The following is a 16,709-nucleotide window of genomic DNA, read 5'->3' as shown; positions in this document are numbered from 1 at the left end:
TTTGAGATGGTGAACTTTTCAAACACACGGTGCACCTTTAACACTCGATTCCGGATCAGTTCAGTGCATGTGGCAGCTGTGTTATTGGGCAAGACACTTCACAGTGTGTGCAGGAGCGATTGCAGCGGTCAGAGGGGCCTGTGGTGCGGCCTCGCTTCCGACAGTCCGCCTCAGGGCAGCTCAGACACCAACAGATGTAAACGGAATGAATAATGCAGTGTTTTTCAGGTTTAGAGCTTGTTTACACTCAGTTAAGGCGGTTTTATTTTAGCTTTAGAACAGTTTTTAATGTGAGAAAAGCTGTAATGTGACTCGGAAAGCCAAATGTTGAACCAGGTGGTGTAAAAGGTTAAAGAGCGACTCAAGGTCCATCAAGGTAATCACCCGAAAACTGAATTCATGACATTTTGAACTATTCTAGAGGTGCAGTAGAGTCTGAAGTGTAATGAAAACAGGGGATTTCCGAGCAGTTTGTTGTCATAAATCACTGCGGAGTCGTGGTATGACTGATATGACGGTGTGAGTTAATGTAGTCAATGACAGCGATACCCGCGGTTCTCAAATGAGTTGTAAATTACACGTACTAATTCTTACCAGATGACTTTGGGAGTACATTTTTATTAACAATGAAATGTGTCGTGATTGGTTCCATATGACTTAAGATTTACAGATTATTTCTTCACTTTTGTTGTGGTTCAAAGCTGCATTGCACTACCTGCTTTATTTGATTAAAATGTGGAGATTCTTGCGTTTTTAAACATAACAATGTTGGCAATGAAATGATGTGTTAAGGATTCTGTAACTTTGTCATTTTGTATTTTGTTTTTGTGTCTCTGCACTCACAGGACACAGGGGGGCACAGTGACAATCAAATGGGCCTTGATCACGTCCTTGTTCAGTCCAGACTAGCTCTTGTTCAAGTTTAAGCTTTAGATGCCTTTTGTTATACTACTTCTTTTCAATGATTCTGTCAATTTTTTTCTTGTAAAATTGATTGCTTTCTCCGCACGCCATCGCTTCCCATCGCTTCTCTTCACTTTCTTCTTTCTGTTCCATGCAAAAACCCACCCCAGACTAGCCCGGCATGTAACAAATCCAATAAATAACATTAAGTACTTTTTCCAACCGTAAATAAGAAATTATGAATGCAAAAAAACACCGTGCGTCTGTTCTGAAGGCCAAAAAAGGCAATATGTCCAAATAATGCCCTTGACAATGATTAAACACGGCGGTATCATAATTATTTGATGTTATAATTATTTGATTAATTATTTGACGTCCTTATTTCAGACGCGCCGGGGCCACTCTATGGAAGATGTACTGTTTTTGAAAGATTTATGATCCACAAATGTTGCACCTTGTCATTATGTTTGCGATTAGCTCCACAAATTTGCCTTATTAATCTTTTGTTTTAAGTCATGTCAATTGACAACGATTACGTCTTTAGTTAAATAACGGCACCACTTTCTGAAATTATTGTTGTAAAAAAATACTGTCACTTTTGTTTATTTACAGAGAAGTTATAGAACTTCGTGCCAGTTTTTGTTTGATGTGAATATGCCCAACAGTTAGAGACATTTTACTCATAAACCAGGTCAACACATCTGACAGTTAAACAGGCGATTGGAGATTCATAGAACCCCAGTTACATGAATAACTTCAGTAGTCGCCTAACGGTGGTTGTAATACGCCCTCTGGTGGTACATCAGGACCTCTGCATCAATATTATTCACTTTTTTTCTCTTGCTCTGTGTGGAGATGATATTCAAACATTCTGTGGTTAATCCCAGTGTCTCCATTTAAATCCCACTTTCCTTTTGTATCCAAAAAACAAAGAAACAAAAAGACGTTCAGTTTTGAAGATATATTTCTTTATTGCAGAAAGCCTTTGAACTTTGGGTCTGAAATGTGGAATGCAGAAACGAAGACCCAAACACAGCTCAAAGCTCATCACCACGGCAAGAGCAGTGCGACTCAAGAGGACGATGTGTTCAAATGAAGATAAACTCGGACCGGTACGTTCAACAATTCCAAAACAAACGTATTCATCAATGTTTACATCATCACATGTCCTCAGAATGACATCATGTGACTGAAATCCCCAAATGAACAGCTGTTTTTGTTGCTGATGCTGATGACATCTCCATAGAGACCGCAAGAGAAGTTACGTAGTGCACCTTTAAGCAACCAATTGACTTAAACTAGATTATTTACCACATTTCTGATGACAAAGATTTATATTTTTAAAAAACCCTCTGAGCAAAGTCCTGATAATTATTATATAGATTTATGGTTGGACATGTGACAGATGGAAGTATAATCTCTGGTGCTCATTAGACCAGGAGCAGCAACAGTCATTTAAATGGGACAGCAGATTTAATTGCTTTTAATTTAGCCGTTTGTAGCCAGCGCAGACATGTGGTTGTTGTTATGGATTTGTCCATCGCATTTGTCAAAGAGTTATAACTGTCAAAATCTAACTTCAACCACTAGTTTATAAAGTTCACTTGTTATTGTAGGTCTAGAGACGCTAACGCTCCCATTTCATACATGGAAACTTTGATTCTTTGAGTATTATATGCAGATTTGAGCGCTCGAGCATGTGATAATTAACTTACCTATGACTCATGAATGAAACAGATTACTTGTTTCATTTTCTTATTTTATATCACAGCTCAGTGTTTTTTTTAGCTGATGCGCTCACGTCAGAAAAAGGATTTCCTGTAATTTTCAAGCTTTAGTTCTATTGTGTCAGTCATACAGTAGTTTTAATGGAGCCTTTAAAACGCTGTCATCAGAATGTTCAAAATTATAAATGGGAGCTGGAGGCAAAATGAAGTAGATCATAAAACATTTTCAATAACACTTTTGAGTTTTCAGGGTAGAAATGTCAGTTTACTTTTCCACAACAAAGATTGAAAAAATATCTTGGGGTTTTTTAGCATCAAAATTGTATTCGAGCTTCACAAAAAGTATAATTGATGGTAAAATATGCAATACATCTGTAGATAAAACGAAAGACTAAAACCTAAAAATCTGGATTTTGCCTTAATTAACAAGCTAAATTGCATGAAATGTTCTCAATTAGGGATTTTAAAAGACAGAGTAAATGTTAAAAAATATATATAAATAATACAAAAATAATAAAATGAAAATAAAAAAAATACAAGAAGAAGAAATATAATGATAATAATCATCATCATAATAATAAAAATAACTTTTCAGAGTGAAATCACATTATGTTCCTCTTCACTTTTGCCTCCACTCTGGGATTAAGAATGTTTTTGTTTAAAGTTTTCATTTGCAACACATCGCCCTTCACAACGCGTCACCGTGACAAACACCAACATCACCCTGCTCTACATTTGCACGACACAGTTTGCCGTTTATGAGCGCGCGCTAAATGAGCAGCGCACGGGATTGTGGGAAAAAAATCACAAGAACAATCACAAGAAAAGAGAAAGTGATTGGAAAATATTTGATCCTCTGACATGTCAAAACAGCATCAAAACTAAAACGACTACTCTTTCTATTATATTACATTAGGCTCTCGTATGCGATCAGAGGATAAATTAGAGGAATCTGACCTGAACGAGCTCAATATAATCCAGCATTGAAACGATTGGAGTAGTTAAAACACTACACGTTAAGACTTCTGAAAAACACCGTCCAGAAAAATAGGACTAAAACTGTCTCCACTCTGCAAATCCAACGCCAGACGAACACCAAATCAAGTCGTATTTGTATTTTAACCATTCGAATCTTTGACTTTCTTGCATTTTAAAACACTTAAATCCAATTCCATGCACTTTAATATCAAATGACTGCAAAAACTAATGCTATCCAGGCAGGCATAATGACTTGAAATCAGAATAATAATCCTAATTTGAGCAGATTTTAAGAGTAATTATTGTATTTGGAAGATAAAGTACAAGAAATATGTTTTTTTTGTTGCATAATCCTTGTTAAAAGCTACAGAAGTGTGAACAATCAGACAAAATCTAATCTAATGCCTCACATCTGATGCAACTATAAATCTGCAACTATAAATGGCCTTTCCATAATCTGATTACCGCACTCCAGAAATCAGACAATGATCAGATTTTTGTTGTGCATGGAAACAAAGCCATTTTTAAGCTTTTTTTTATGTTATAAATCAATGTTCTTTGTGTATGTTTATTTCTAGACTTTAGTGTCCCAAAAATGTCACAAATATAATTAAACAAGTACAAATGGGTATTTTGTGCCAATTATACAGTCAGTTATATTGTCAACATGTTTGTACGTTTTGCCCTGCCCTAGAAATATAACATTTATCGTAGCCAAAACGACTTCAATCAAGATAAACCCTCTGAGTATAAGTATTATTTTGCGTTTGCTTGGTGCGTTTGTGAACTCGCGCCGTCTCAGTTCAGTCCGTCTCATTAAAGGGATTTTCACAGACACTTGGATATTGTATAAATGACTTTTGTCTCGGGTAAAGGCAAACGGACTCCGGAGCAGAGGAGACGCTCGCTGGAACGGGACGAGGCGAAGAGCGCGGAGTGCTAATGTCAAAAGGAGGAATGTCGGCGGCGCGCGGGGGTTAAAGCTCGCCTAGAGGGTTTTTGTCCATGTGACGCCGTAATTCTAAACTGAAGACATGAAGGTCACGTTCACGCTCGCTCTGGAGAACTCGTGACGTCCTCGATGTGGTTCGTGTTCGTTTAAGCGCTGTCGACTGAGGACGCAGTACCGCCACTCGCCAGGAGAGGGCAGTGCGTCCAAAAACGACTGTATCAACTTAATGTTCAACTAATGAGAGCTAAAACTATATTTTTTGGGGTTCATCATTTACCGTGTGCATATTTTCTTTACAGTTTAATATTTTTTTGTTAATATATTCAAATTTCAGCTGTAGAGGGTTGAAAGATGAACCCTAACCCATAACATAAATTTAGTGTTAAATTCTGCTCGTTATTCATTACAGCTCAGATGTTATTTCAAAAAAGGGTTTAATTTATATTTTCTGAAACAATGTATTGCTTAACAGTTCATTGTACCCCAGAATACTTGGCCGTCCTCCATCTTACGACATCACATGCCCCTCGCAGCCCCTCGACCCGTGTCGTTCCTGTCACTCACACTCGTTCTCCCTCAGGGCGTGGAACATGTTGGCGGTGACTCCGGGCGGAGCTTCGGTTTCCTTCTTTTGCGGCAGCCTGAAGCCTCCGTCGTCGTCGTCGTCGTCCGCGTCCTCGTCCACGTCGGCGTCACGGTCCCGCTCCTCCTCCTCGCCCTCGCTGCTCGACTCGCCCTCCTCATCGGAAACCTCCTCCACGCTCGTCCTGCCCTGCAGCGACATGATCTCGGGCAGATCTGGGTGGTTCTGCCAGTGTTCTGCGGACAATCAAAACACTCAGTTTAATCAGTTATATCAAGGGTCAAGAACTAAAGTAGAGAGCGCCCATAAAACAAATAAAACTGTGCCAATATCAGTGAAACATCAGGGGATTATATTTCCTTTATATATTAATATCAGCGCTTTCTGACACAGGCCTCTGCATTCAAAAGACTTTAGTTTAGTTAGGATTGTAATTGAAAGAACATTCTTCTCTTTTACAATTAATTTCAAACAGATTATTCGTTTTTAAGTGCCATTTTGTAATTTCATATTGTACTCAGGGCTGGGCGATATGGGAAAAAAATAATCAAAAATGTTTCTCATATTGATCGAGGCTTTTAGTGATGATTTCATAAACTATACAGGCTTTTATTCTGTGCCATTTAGGACAAATCATATTCAAATTTCCTCCTCAAAACAATTTTTTACTGACAGAAGATCGACTGAGGACCGTTGATTCAAAAACCTAACCTAAACCTAAATAATTGAGCGTGAATGAAGCGAAATACAGCTCCAGGTCCTGTATGTTTTTGATGATAGAATTGGACATTTCTTGTGATTGATTTAGTTTCAGCCCTTGACATGGTAACACCAGGGTTTGGAACGCCTTCAAAAGTACATAAATACTGTTTGCTACCTCTGAGGCAGCTGTATCCTGGAGGTCTAAGGCAGAGACACAGCCGTCCGTCGATGGCGAGCCTCAGAAGACTGTTCGCTGCTCGGTACACGTCGTTACGCGCCGCCTTCGCCGTCTTATAACCTCTTCTCTCGGCCCACGCTAAAACATGGAATCAAAAATACCTATTATTTAAGAAGGAGACCATAGACGAGTATCTCCTGTATCTCTCCAGTATATCTCCTGTATATCCTGTGTATCCTGTATATCCTTAACCCTTTATGGGATTGCGTGAAGCACTTTATAACCATGTTTTTGAAAAAGTGGTGCACAAATACATTAAATTTGATGGTTATTATATTTTTTGGACTATTTTTTGATCTTTTGTGATTTTTTGGATCTACTTCTGAGTATTTGAAACAATCTAGTTTAGTGGTATCATTATTTCAAGCTTAATTAACGGTGTTCTGCAGTGACGAACGCCATCATTTTTGTGTGTGCCGAATATGTCGAGTTATTAAGTGCAGTTCTCTCACTCCACTGGATATTGTTCCTAAAAAAACACAAACATGTAAAGCCCAACACTTTATTTCACTTTACTTTGTACTTAGCGTGTATAAACAGTAACAAAGCGCCTCTCACTCCAAACCTTAGCCCATAATATCATGTAATTATGTTATTAAGGCTGCAACAAAGTGGACTTGTGATTATTTCTATTGTACACTGAGACTTTTTGAATACATTATCAACTAACGTTTGAAATATGGGGACTTATTTTAGTAACTGACTTAATAATGCCCAGTCTTTGTTATAAAGGCCGTGGCTGGAGAGCTGCGGCGCGGTCAAATGGCCGCGCAGTTTCAGGGACCGCAGCACTTCCCTTATAGCCTCATGGCTAACCCTAACCTTAACCCTAACCTTAACCCTAACCTTAACCCTAACCCTAACCCTAACCCTAACCCTAACCTTAACCCTAACCCTAACCTTAACCCTAACCTTAACCCTAACCTTAACCCTAACCTTAACCCTAACCTTAACCCTAACCTTAACCCTAACCCTAACCCTAACCCTAACCCTAACCCTAACCCTAACCCTAACCTTAACCCTAACCCTAACCTTAACCCTAACCTTAACCCTAACCTTAACCCTAACCTTAACCCTAACCTTAACCCTAACCCTAACCTTAACCCTAACCCTAACCTTAACCCTAACCCTAACCTTAACCCTAACCTTAACCCTAACCCTAACCTTAACCCTAACCTTAACCCTAACCTTAACCCTAACCTTAACCCTAACCTTAACCCTAACCTTAACCCTAACCTTAACCCTAACCCTTATAGCCTCATGGCTAACCCTATCCCTAACCCTAACCCTTATAGCCTCATGGCTAACCCTATCCCTAACCATATCCCTAACATTAACCTTAACCTTAACCCTAACCTTAACCCTAACCTTAATCCTAACCTTAATCCTAACCTTAACCCTAACCTTAACCCTAACCTTAACCCTAACCTTAACCCTAACCTTAACCCTAACCTTAACCCTAACCTTAATCCTAACCTTAATCCTAACCTTAATCCTAACCTTAATCCTAACCCTAACCCTAACCCTAACCCTAACCTTAACCCGGCGCGGTCAAATAGCGCAGCAGTTTCAGGAGCCGCGGCGCGCGGCCGGCACAAAAATAACATGGCAGTTTCGGCCGTGCGCCGCGGCTCTGCAAACACTCCTTGTTATAAAAAGGTATTTTCTTATGTGATTTAGAGTCTGTACAGTCCGGATAACCAAATACAAACTAGTCACAATAAATGGATTAAATCATTGTAGCCCCAACGTTATCACAAGTCGTTACCGGGTAAATTAAAATAATGTGTGACCATTTAAGACCAGTCAGAAATACCCTGAAATTATTTAAGTCAAATATTCTTGGCTTTACCACCTTAAGAAACCTAAACAACTCAAACCAACTCTAAACAGGTGAAGTGTAATGAATCCAAGTCGTTTTAACTTCCAGATATTTGACTTTAGACAGTGGTTTCACGAGCGATACCTGAATGTAACGCGCAAGTCATCCGGGCAGCGCTTTACTCACCTTCACACACGTCCCAGGCCGTCCACTTGAGCTCCTCTGACGCCGGCTGCTTCAGGTGCGGTTTTTCATCCATGAGCGAGGGGTGTTTGAGCTTCAGCGCCGACAGAAACGCCGTCCGCTCGCAGAGATAACCCACTGAACTGTAAGGCTCCTGCAGCTGAGACACCGGGTAAATGCCCGCGAGGATCTGAAACGACACGGAGAACTTTAAATCGACACGGTTACGGAGCAGAGGCGGCGCACATGGGGTTAAATTGATCGTCCATTTCCTCTGAAGCGTGTGGTGGTTTTGATGGTTACAGAAAATGAATTTCAGCGATTCATCACAATTTCAATTCGATCACATTGATGTACTTCATTTGTAGCTTTTATATTGGGACTGAAGTGCACTTTGCAAAGCTGTTAAAAGCTGCACTGAGTAACTTTTCTGGTGGCGAGCCCGCTCACAGTAGAACGTTTAAGCAATAAGAAACACATCTTAAACAGATCATTCTAAAACATAACCTCATGTCTCGGTCACAGTGAGTTTAAAACATGATTCTGCAACGTTATAACAAATAATTAGGCCATTTTTAAAACGGCCTGTCTGATTCTGGCCATATTTATCATTGCATTTGTATTAAAAAAGGCACAGGATTAGACCAAACCGGTAATAAAAACATAAAAATCTGAAAAATGATATTAAAATTAAAAATATTAAAATTATCAAACTTTATAAAACTTTTTTCACTTGGAGAATGATTTAACCATCGCCTCATATTAATTCAAAATCTGTATTAAGATTGTTTATTGGCGATTCAAATCATTTATTCATCTATTAATTAAGTGGGAGAGAAAACAAATTGACAGTTCAATAAAATCACAAACTGAAGATAAATTATTTCCATGTCGACATTAGTGACTCACATTAGTTTAGTTCACATTAACATTTGTTCACGTCATTTTATCATGTCATTTTAAATCATCAATATCAGTAAACGTGATATGAGCAGGGGTTTTATAATAGCGTGTATTTCTAAACATCTCAAGAGACAATTTGAGACGATATTAGCAAGTGGAAAGTGAAGCACAATCTAGGACACAATCTAAACTCTTTAAACGCACTCTCAGACCAGACGAGGGTCACTCATGTTTAATCGGATTCGTTTTGTGTTTGCTTTGCTGGTGATGAGGCTGTACCTGCAGAGGTTTGCAGACGCGCGAGGGGAAGACGAGTCCGGGGCAGTCGCAGAGTTTGACAGTGGGCGTGAGGTAGTACGTCTGGAAGTATTTGGTGTGGCCGGGAGTGCGGGACACGCTCACCACTTTCCTCCCGACCAAACTGTTGATCACGGATGATTTACCCACATTTGGAAAACCTGAGGCGAAGCGGAGAGAGAGGAAACACATGTGGTCAGAATATTACTATTGTCCTTTCCAGGTTTCATTCTGTATATGAATATTAACACAGTGTGGGATGAAACGACATATTACATACAAGTAAATACACATACATTTAGTTCAGAATGTTGCCATTTAGAGCAGCTTTTATATCATTAACAAAACATCTGGTCCAATCTATAACAGTAATATGTTATAGTTATTATATTATTATATAGTTATAGTTTAAATAAATAGATAAAAGCTTTTCCTCATATATGGCCTTGTACTGGCTTTGAGTGATAAAGTTAGCTGTCCTGTGAAACAAACCTAAAACATGTGATATTTCTGTTAAATACAATAATAGTTATCTACATTTGATAACTTTTCCCTCCAGTTTATTTTGAGTAAATTTGTTGGAAAGACCACATTTTGCCAGTGATTTGACTTGATACAGCAGTTATTCAGTAGTACATAAGAAAATGTATTGAAAATCAGATATTTATCGATACTAAAGCTCGTACCTAAACTTATTTATTGATTTGCACATCACTATATACATGGTATTTATGTAACTAAACGGACTGTACTGTGTCAAGCCTCACATAACGAACCTACAAATGCACTTCTGCTTTAATTAAGATTTAACGTCGTCTCAATACAAAATCTTTATTAGGAGTGTTTATTGGTGATTCTAATAATTAAAAGGGTAAAAGGTTTTTGTAATAAAGTGTATTTCTCCCCAACATCTCCAGATAAACTTTTGGATGATATTAGAAGATGGAAAGTGAATCGAATGTCCAGATTTAAAAGATTTAGGGTCCAATCTACGCTGTCTAAACTCTTTAAAGTCACACTCGGACCAGGCGAGTGTCGCTAACGTTTAATCTGATTCGTTTTTAAGATGTATTGAATGAGAAAAAGCCAAAAACTTCAGTCTGCTGCACACCCGAGTCTCATGATGCAGGAGCTATATTCTTTAACATCAAAACACTACAAAACGATAAAAACTTTACCTATGCAGCCCAGTGTGAGGACTCCATCTTTGTACAGCTCCTGTGATAAACTGCTCATCTCCATGGCGATGTCGCTGTGGTGCTCCATCAGCACCGACTCCCCGGGCCCCTCCCCTTCCCTGTCGTCGTCCACACGCTCGGCCACAGCGTCGCTCTTTATCTTCTGCTCCCAGCTCGAAAGGTCAACTGCAGAAGGACCCGTGGTTATGTCATCAGTGATATGAGCCGATGGGAGTGTCAGAAAAGGCTGCGTGGACTCACCCTTCCCTGCTGTGATGTCCTGACAGGCTTTAAGGATGTCTAAAGGGCCTCCAGCAAAACTACAGCTGGCCTTCTTTCTCATCCTCTTCTTCTGCAGAACTAAAGGACGGAGAAAGTGCAGCGGATAAACTGAAAATCACAGTCAGACACGATGTCGGACACGTTTTTTTTTAGGATACGTTTGAATAAAAAAGGACAGCGAAGGACCTCACAATGGCAGATTATAACTTTACCATTAATGTCACGGAGGAAAAACACAGATTTACAGATTTTGATTCTCTTGTATTGTAAAGCTTCTTTGAGAGTCCCAAAAACTAACATTAACTTTGATTCATGTTATATCCACTTTAATGCCACTTCCTGATTCACCGAGGATGAAATTATTAGATGCAGACGGCACACAGCAGTCTCATTTTGCCCCTTTAATTCTCTATAAAAGTTCTCCATTCGTGTCCTAATAAAACATTAACCATTACCTATTAATTTCCAGTCTGAATCACGTTTCTGCCAAATTATACAATACAAATGAATACATTTGATTGACTGATAAAGTATCTACACATTGTTATTCGACATAGTGCCACAAATTGAGATCCAGTGTCGCTTGAGGAGATCAGCTTGGGTCAAACCTCTGTCAGTAAAAGTACGTGGTTCAGAGCAGATTCAGAGTAAAATTGATTATTTTTGGGTTAAATAGCACTAATTAAATGTCTTTTGATGTTGTTTTTGTTGATGAAATGACAAAAAGGCACATTTATCCGTTTTTTCATCCATCCATCCATCCATCTTCTGCCGCTTTATCCGGGGCCGGGTCGCGGGGGCAGCAGTCTGAGCAGGGACTCCCAGACTTCCTTCTCCCCAGACACTTCCTCTAACTCCTCCGGGGGGATCCCGAGGCGTTCCCAGGCCAGCCGAGAGACATAGTCTCTCCAGCGTGTCCTGGGTCTTCCCCGGGGCCTCTTCCCGGTGGGACATGCCTGAAACACCTCCCGAGGGAGGCGCCCAGGAGGCATCCGGAACAGATGCCCGAGCCACCTCAGCTGGCTCCTCTCGACGTGGAGGAGCAGCGGCTCTACTCCGAGCTCCCCCCGTGTGGCCCAGCTCCTCACCTTATCTCTAAGGGAGCGCCCAGCCACACGGCGGAGGAAACTCATTTCGACCGCTTGTATCCGCGATCTTGTTCTTTCGGTCACTACCCAAAGCTCATGACCATAGGTGAGGGTAGGAACGTAGACCCACCGGTAAATAGAGAGCTTTGCCTTTCGGCTCAGCTCCCTCTTCACCACAACGGTCCGATGCAGCGACTGCATCACTGCAGCCGCTGCACCGATCCGCCTGTCGATCTCACGCTCCATCCTTCCCTCACTCGTGAACAAGACCCCGAGATACTTGAACTCCTCCACTTGGGGCAAGGACCGTTTTTTCAATTGTGATCAAATAAGGGAAAGAAATGTTTTAAATCTTTGTCTATATTGCACAACCCCAAATCTGGATGTGTGTTTTCACCTGTGCTGTAGACTTGTCCGGGGTGAGAGGTGAAGCAGACGATTTCCAGGTGAGGGAACTGTGAGGTCAGGTAGTGCTTCCAGGCCATCACCAGCGGAGGAGGACACAGGTCCACTTTGTTCAGGACCAAGACCACCTGCTTCTGGAGCGTTCCTGTGATGTAGTGATACAAGTCCGGCGAGAGCTGCAGCACCTGAGCTCAAGAGGTCAAAGGTTAACAATGTTACGCCAACTGGAACAAAGCCTACATCTAGATTAGTATTAAAACATAGAGTCAGAATCATACTTTCTTGAGTAGTGACCATTCAACACACAGTTTACCAGGCAGAACGCTGAGAACTGATTATTTATTACAATGTAGGCGATAATGACAAACATTATGATCAAGGTCTCAATATTTGTTGCATTATCTTGAAGGCAGTATTCAGGTGGTATTCAGTAAAGAGAATAAATGAAAAATGCGCTCAAATGGGCCTGTAAATATCTTGGTTGAAGCTCAAGCTGTGTTTTTAAAATCATTTTTGTTATAGACACTAGACGCAATATTCTCAATATGTTTATCTCGTATCATAATCTTAATCTGGACTACACAGACTCTAAAACACCCGGGAAAATACCTTTTTACAACAGAGACAGCAGCACGATTATATCAAAATGTCAAATAAGAATGGAGAGTTTTCGATTTTCATCAGTAACACAGATATTGTAAATATTATAGTCGACTTCTTGACTTTTTAAGGCTGAAATCAGTTCATTAAGATCGATCACATAAGTTGATAAACCTATAGTGGTCATTTTAACACATTCCAGAAGGTATTTGTCTCCCTCTGCTGGTCACATTCGTTACTCACTGGATGTCTGATGTCCACGATGAGCAGGAAGACGTCTGACATTTCCAACACTCTCCACAACTGCCTCCACGTCTGGAAAGTCAACATAGAACTTTTCGTTAACGTGAACGAAATCAAGTATTAAACAGTATTTGCAGAATTTGCTGGAACAAGAGTTTGCTTTACGGTGCTAGAACAGAATTTAAATCAAATAAAACTAATACAAAATCTGTTAAATATTGCATTATAAAATGTGTAGTAAAACTGTGCGTAATATCGACACTTCTTTGTAGAAAAAGAGAGATGAGAACAATTCCAACTTGCACTTTGAATTAATAATGCTCACAAAAAACGATGCATACAGTTGCAAAATAAATACTGTTATAATGATTCATGCACGTGAAATAGAGTTCGTGAATTTACTTTTTGTATGCTGTAATTAAAACGTTTAAAAAAAAGGTGCTGTACCATATTTTACGGCCTTAAAACGTGAAAAACAAGTTGATTTTTAACCGTTTGGCCGTCTCTTATGAAAATACCATGTGATCAGTATGAAATCTGAAAAGTCCTAATGAAGCTTCACATTGGCAGGTTTGTGGATTCTTTTGACATGTGGTTTAAAGCTCTGGTGTTGTTAACTTGTTCCTTGTTTATTTCACCTCCAGGTTGTGTTCAAAGTGGCTCAGAGTCCCAGGCGGGTTTCTGGAGTGCAGGTCGTCCAAATACTCCCTGTACGACTTCTCCTCTTTCCTGAGCAGATTCTCTCGCGTCATCTCGTAATTCCAAGGCGGCCGGCGAGGAAAAACGAGCCCTAAAGAAGCGGAATGGTAAGGTTAATGTGAGAGTACTACATGAGAAACTGTGGTTACTATTCAAGAAATTATTGTTTAATGTTTTAATTTAGTTTTTTAAAAGAAAATATAACACCAAATCAAAAACTGAAATTGAGCAAAATGTGAAAATTAAAAAAAAAAACATCATTAATTTTTATTTCATAGCATATCGCCCAGCCCTAGTTACAAAGGCTGTGAAACAAGTTAATCGTAAGTAAATACATCTTAAAGGTGCACTATGTAACTTTTCTGGTGGAGGGTCTTAGCCTGGAATGTTCCACAGCATGGCATTAAACATATCCTTCTTGCTTTTATTCAAACAGGTGTTTTCACGGCTTAAAACAAACTCCAACTTAGCTTTGTGGCATGTCTCCATGGTGATTCATACGTTTAATAACATACTGTGGAATATTCTAGGCAAAGCATAATGTCTCCAACAGGTGGCAGAAGAAAAGTTACAAAATTCACTTTTAACATGTATTTACTTATGATTGTTTCACTAGTGATGGGCGAAATGGTATAAAAGATTAATATCTTGTCAAACAGAGAACATAATATGAAGAATTTTAACTTATTCGGGCACATTTAAAGCGAGACTTAAAGCGAGCAGACCTTTTTCTGAAGGATAGATGTCACAAATATCCATCTCTAGTTCCTTGTCCGTTACAGGCAGCAGCTCCTTCTCTCTCGCGACCTTCTTCCTTTTCTCCACCTCCTCTTTGCTCTCTTTCTCGAAGTGAAGGCGAAATCTAATGTTGAAACAAACAGACAATACAAAATATGTTTACGTTGTTCTAACTCGTTTGTGGTTGAAATTACTAACTTTTATTGCAACATTTTACACATGTTTTGTTTCAATGCAATGGGGGGGAAAGGCAATATAAGCCGCTACTTTTTCCACACGCTTTGAACCCTGCGGCCTATACAACAATGCGGCTAACTTATAGATTTTAACGAGCTAGGGGCGCTGTAGCAGGAAGCTCCCTCTCGCTCTCTTGCTAAGTACAAGCGCAGGGGCAGAGCCAGAAATGAAAACACACAGACATAGGTCAATCAGCTCACACAGAGAAATCAAGGACAGAATCAGACTCATATTCACGTAGTATGTAAAAACGCGTGAGAATCCCAAACCTGTTGGGGTCATGTCGGCCCTCCCGGCCTCCCGGTTGTTGGTTTAGTCTCCTTATGTCGGTGGTCTCGCTGTCTGAAGTGTCGGATTGACGGTCTCCTCGCTCCAAACTCGCATTACGGCTGCTCGGCCCTGAACCAGTCTCTCCTCCTGAAACACAAACACTTTACTACACGGCAAAAGTAATCAGTCAAACAAATAACATTCAAAATAGTTAAGAAATACATAAAAAACATCTAGGGCTGATTAGTAGCCATCAATTAAAACAAAAGAGATATTTAAAAATACATTATCAACCAAATAAATATTGAAATATATTGTTTAAAGGCTTCTAGATAGAGAATATGTACAAATAAAGTGTAGTATTGATGAAAACCTGAAAAGGTTTAATCTTTTTTGACATTTTGATTTCATAATGCCACTGTATTCGTTATAAAAAGGTCTTTTCGCACGTATTAGTCTGTATAATGCAGATAACAATTATGATAATAAAAATACGACCAAGATTATTCTTTATAGTTGATTAATCATTGCAACTTTAGAATATATATATTAGTTAGTATTGTAGTTGTGTAATAGTGTTTGGCCAGGACATCGTCTCAAACTTATATTGTCTCGAAGTAGTAACTATGGAAACCACCTCAAGACTGCAATAAAACCGTATGATTTTCATTGTTTATCCTTCAAAACACATTGATAGAGTTTGGAATAGCAATAGATCATATCATATTACACCAAGGAATATTTTAGTCACGTAAATTTGACCATTTTATATCGACATCACTCTTCGTAAAGTTTTGGAGTCTCGATCTCATGAGTTCGCTGGTTAAATAAAGGTTAATACATAAATAAATAAGGTGTTTTCTGGATCCCACACAAACACCGTGGACTCTATGCAGTACTTTCACTAAACTGCGCATCACAACAAACAGATGAATGGACATGACACCGGCTTTTTACCTGAAATACAACAGACATTTGCCAAACATGACAGACGAATAGCTCCTGTACGTCAAGTTTTATGAATCTGAAGTTCAGACGTGAAGCGAATCAGCGGTGACTTCCAATGCAACTGCGCGTTTGGCTTCAACAGAGTCAAGTAAACATCGCGTGGCGGTAAAACACGACGTTTCTCGTGCAAACGGCGCAGACTTAGCACCAGTGCTAGCGCTAGCATTGCTAACTGCTGCGTGCGCTCCACGTTAACGTTACCTCTCTTTCGCACGCGCTTGATCTGGAGCTGTTTCTTCTTCTGTTTGTTGCTGAATGGCTTTTTCCGCGGCATATTTGGAGTTATCTGCAATAAATACAACTAAGGACCGTGTGTTTTGAGCCGGTCTCCTCACACACAGAGTTCACTAATAATACTGACATGGGTGAAGTTTCTGGACTCCCACACTTTTCAGTGACGCCATCTCCACTGCAGAGCCCGGACCGAACCACTGCAGCCTCAGCGGGGACGACTAACACTTGTTTTTGTATTTAAACTGTATTTAAACGCGCTTCAAATGTGACTGTGATTACTTCAGCATCTATTTCAGACACCAACGGAAATAGTGTGATTCAGCGATATTTTCAAGTGGTCGTAATATGTTCCCGGTTATACTCGGTGGTAATGGTACAGTCCACTTTTGTAAACGCCTCACATGCATGGCACATTCCAGCACTAAACGAGCTTTTTTTT

At 39.8% G+C, this 16,709-nt stretch overlaps 1 protein-coding gene across 3 annotated transcripts; it reads right to left on the bottom strand.

The window, feature by feature from the left end:
* Positions 1 to 5,060: 5,060 nt before the first annotated feature.
* Positions 5,061 to 16,462, bottom strand: gnl1 (guanine nucleotide binding protein-like 1). Of its 3 annotated transcripts, none has more exons than XM_072460710.1 (12): positions 16,233 to 16,462; positions 15,028 to 15,167; positions 14,509 to 14,645; positions 13,723 to 13,874; positions 13,085 to 13,156; positions 12,234 to 12,426; positions 10,728 to 10,826; positions 10,467 to 10,652; positions 9,271 to 9,449; positions 8,092 to 8,278; positions 6,021 to 6,161; positions 5,061 to 5,379 (listed from the first exon to the last, which is right to left on the bottom strand). In XM_072460710.1, exons 1-12 carry the CDS (start codon positions 16,308 to 16,310, stop codon positions 5,117 to 5,119), a joined length of 1,827 nt encoding a protein of 608 aa, XP_072316811.1. In that variant the 5' UTR covers positions 16,311 to 16,462; the 3' UTR covers positions 5,061 to 5,116. The 3 variants fall into 3 exon arrangements, with proteins under 3 accessions (XP_072316811.1, XP_072316812.1, XP_072316810.1); XM_072460711.1 differs by having other exon boundaries at positions 15,028 to 15,172; positions 16,238 to 16,462; XM_072460709.1 differs by having other exon boundaries at positions 5,065 to 5,379; positions 15,028 to 15,175; positions 16,238 to 16,462.
* Between the last annotated feature and the right edge of the window lie 247 nt (positions 16,463 to 16,709).

Source organism: Eucyclogobius newberryi, unplaced genomic scaffold, assembly GCF_026437365.1.
Source record: "Eucyclogobius newberryi isolate DKJ021-1_F unplaced genomic scaffold, fEucNew1.0.hap1 SCAF_3, whole genome shotgun sequence".
Taxonomy (NCBI): Eukaryota; Metazoa; Chordata; class Actinopteri; order Gobiiformes; family Gobiidae; genus Eucyclogobius; species Eucyclogobius newberryi.
The sequence above is the reverse complement of the archived record's forward strand: the minus strand, read 5'-3'. Positions and strand labels throughout refer to the sequence as shown.

Excerpts from the sequence above, each read along its gene's own strand:
- gnl1 (XM_072460709.1), bottom strand. The coding sequence starts at position 16,310 with ATGCCGCGGAAAAAGCCATTCAGCAACAAACAGAAGAAGAAACAGCTC. Across the intron at positions 15,176-16,237 it reads CAAGCGCGTGCGAAAGAGAG|GAGGAGAGACTGGTTCAGGG; the intron begins GTAACGTTAACG and ends TTTGTGTTTCAG. Across the intron at positions 10,827-12,233 it reads CGGACAAGTCTACAGCACAG|TTCTGCAGAAGAAGAGGATG; the intron begins GTGAAAACACAC and ends TCCGTCCTTTAG.